Source organism: Buceros rhinoceros, unplaced genomic scaffold (assembly GCF_000710305.1).
Source record: "Buceros rhinoceros silvestris isolate BGI_N320 unplaced genomic scaffold, ASM71030v1 scaffold10038, whole genome shotgun sequence".
Lineage (NCBI taxonomy): Eukaryota > Metazoa > Chordata > Aves > Bucerotiformes > Bucerotidae > Buceros > Buceros rhinoceros.
Window position 1 is genome coordinate 37,318 of NW_010428637.1, and position 2,761 is coordinate 40,078.

The following is a 2,761-nucleotide window of genomic DNA, read 5'->3' on the forward strand; positions in this document are numbered from 1 at the left end:
GTGGCATTGGCAGCAGTTCTGGTTCCAGTGCTGGTGATGGTCTTCACTACTCTGATTCTTATCTTAGTTTGTGCCTGGCATTGGAGAAACCGGTAATTGAATAGATTCATGCAAGTGCTCTAAATGGATGTGGGTGTGAAATGCTGCATGTATCACTATGGGAACTACATGTCCTCACTTGTGGAAGGATTTTTTGTTTTGTCTTGGTGTGGGTTTTTTTTTTTTTCCAGAATTGTATTCTCTGTGAGAAAATGTTCACTTGAATAGCAAGGACAGTGACAACAGCTTTTTGTAACTATTTTCATTAGAAGTGCTTTTCCTGAAAACTGGTTTCTCCAGTAGCAGCAGACTGGTGATGACAAGCCAGGTTACTGGTGCTTACACTTTAAATCTGAGGACCAGTTACAGCCAAGGTGATAGCTGCTGAGCATTAATTAATGCATCTACCACTAAGAGGACCAGCTAAAATACTCCCTTTTTCTTTTTTTTTTTTTCACAGCAAGAAAAAAACTGAGGGCACTTACGATCTACCTTACTGGGATCGTGCAGGTAACAAAATGGTTTTATGAAATTCTGTATTTGGCATTTTTGGTTTGGTGCCTATGTCAGATCGCAGCAACACAGACAATTCCCACTAGCAGAAACTTCTCTAATGCTAACTGATGTAGGCATAGTGAACACTGAATTTCTTTTCTGGACAGACTAAACTGCTTAATTCTCTGAAATTTTTTTTTCAGAAACAGAAAATGCCTTGTCTCCTGTTAAAGCTTACAGCTTCAGACTTTTCTAGTAAACAAAATATAGAACCTCTTAATGTTACAACCTCTTACAGCATGAGGGGGAAAAAATCATTTATGAGGAATGTCTTTATACATTTGGTAATCAGGTTTTGTACTTTTTTGTCCTGTAAAAAAACTTTCATCTTAATCTGTAAGGTCTGTCAAGTTCCGTCTTTCTTCACTGCCCTAGTAAGCACATGGGATTGTTTGCAGCCCCTTTTAGACACGTTTTCCATCCTGTTGTCTTGTGCCCCATTAACCTGAGATCAGAGTTCCAGCAAGCAGCGCTTGTCAAATGTCCTGAAAATGCTTGTGCTACAGCACAAAGGGCTGCTGCAGCGGTTGGGTTGGTACTGCCTGCGTGACCGTGTTTCTCTTCTGTCCTCATGTTGAAAATTTCCATGCCTGTGTGTGCTCACGGGCAGTTTTAATTATGCCTTATCCTTTAGACAGGAAACCTTTTAATGACCTTATTTTTATTTATTACATGTCCATTTCTGAGAGGTCACAGCATTGTTTTAGAACATCAGACATCCTGTTATTTAAATGTCAATGATGGACATACCAGACTTTTTCCTGTTTGCTTATATTTGAATGTTCATTAGGCAGGTCTTTTAAAAAGGAAATTTGGCAAAATGCAATATCAAAATAATGTTGCTGCACTTCTCTGTGGAACTGCTGTCTCCCCCCTCCCACAGGCTACCTCAAATTTTGTTACAGAGTGTTTGACTTCCCTGTTTCTTTATGTACGGGACGGTCTCTTACAGCTCGAGTGAAATACATTAATGGACAGCAAAACTAGAATGTCTCTGGCTACTGGGGGAAGGGATGGGGAGGGGAGCTTAACAAAACTAACCCTCCCTGCCTTCTCCCAGTTGGTGTCGGTGACCACAGTCAGTCTTTTATTTCCACTGAAGTTAAAATCCTCTTTATTCAGATTTTTGCAAGTATTAAGTGATGAGACTTTTTTCAACAATGTGAGTTAGAAACATGACATCAACTGCCAGAAACCATGTTAATTAAATGTACTCTTAGGTTATAACTGAAATTGTCTAAAACTTCATGTAAATATTTGATTTACAAATTGGAATCACGGCTTTTTAGTATTTTCTGTGTAGTATTTTATGAGTTTATTAATGTGATGAGTAGCCCCAGCACTGCTGCTAGTGGACATTCAGGGATAGCTTCACTAGACTGCAGCAGTTCTGCAGGTGTTTCGAGGGGGAGCATTCAGGGAAGTTGATGGGGTAAGCGTAATGTTGTCACCTCTGAATCTTCAGCCTGCCAGAGAATGTTAAAGTACCTTCTTAACCTTAAGGACATGCAAATACTGATGAATTATTTAACTGCTACTACAAAATACAAACTGTGGTATAAAAATATTTTAGTAGCCTCAAACGCAGTATATATGCAGTCTTAGGTGGTTTTTTTTTCCTTTTAAATCCATGTGAAGGATGGTGGAAAGGAATGAAGCAGTTTCTCCCAACCAAATCAGCAGATCACGAAGAAACTCCTGTACGGTACAGCAGCAGTGAAATTGGTCACCTAAGACCACGAGAAGTCCCAGCGATGCTGCAAACAGAGTCTGCAGGTATGTTTTACTCTTTTTGTGGGCCGTGTAATAGGGATAGATAGATAGATAGAGATATGTATGACATGCCAAGAAATGTCAGGAATTTAGCTATGTTTGATTATTTCCTGTTTGATTTGGGGAACAGAGGAGAAATTAATAGTTCTGTTGGTAAGAGCATTTCTTAAAATGCAGCCTTTTTCAAGTCTGTTCTTGGAGTATCGTAAAAGTATGTATCAACTGACTTGATGTACTGTGGATAGACAGTTAATGCACTAAGTGAAAGTCTCCTCGGTTTTACTTGTTTGTAAGGGGTTGAAGGATTTTTCTGGTTATGGTTTCACACATCGGAAATAATTGCATCCCATAATCTTTATGTACAAATCCAAAATGTGGCACTTGGTTCCCTACA

The 2,761-nt window shown here is 39.2% G+C and overlaps 1 protein-coding gene across 1 annotated transcript in view; it reads left to right on the top strand.

Annotated features, from left to right (window-relative positions):
• Positions 1-2,761, top strand: part of DCBLD2 (discoidin, CUB and LCCL domain containing 2) — a gene marked incomplete at its 5' end in the record, with an annotated part of 25,529 nt that overhangs the window by 21,358 nt on the left and 1,410 nt on the right. The window contains 3 exons of the mRNA XM_010142349.1: positions 1-92; positions 500-549; positions 2,233-2,370. The exon at positions 1-92 is cut by the window's left edge and continues 3 nt beyond it. Coding sequence (XP_010140651.1) covers positions 1-92; positions 500-549; positions 2,233-2,370 — 280 coding nt within the window. The remainder of the gene's footprint in view (positions 93-499; positions 550-2,232; positions 2,371-2,761) is intronic.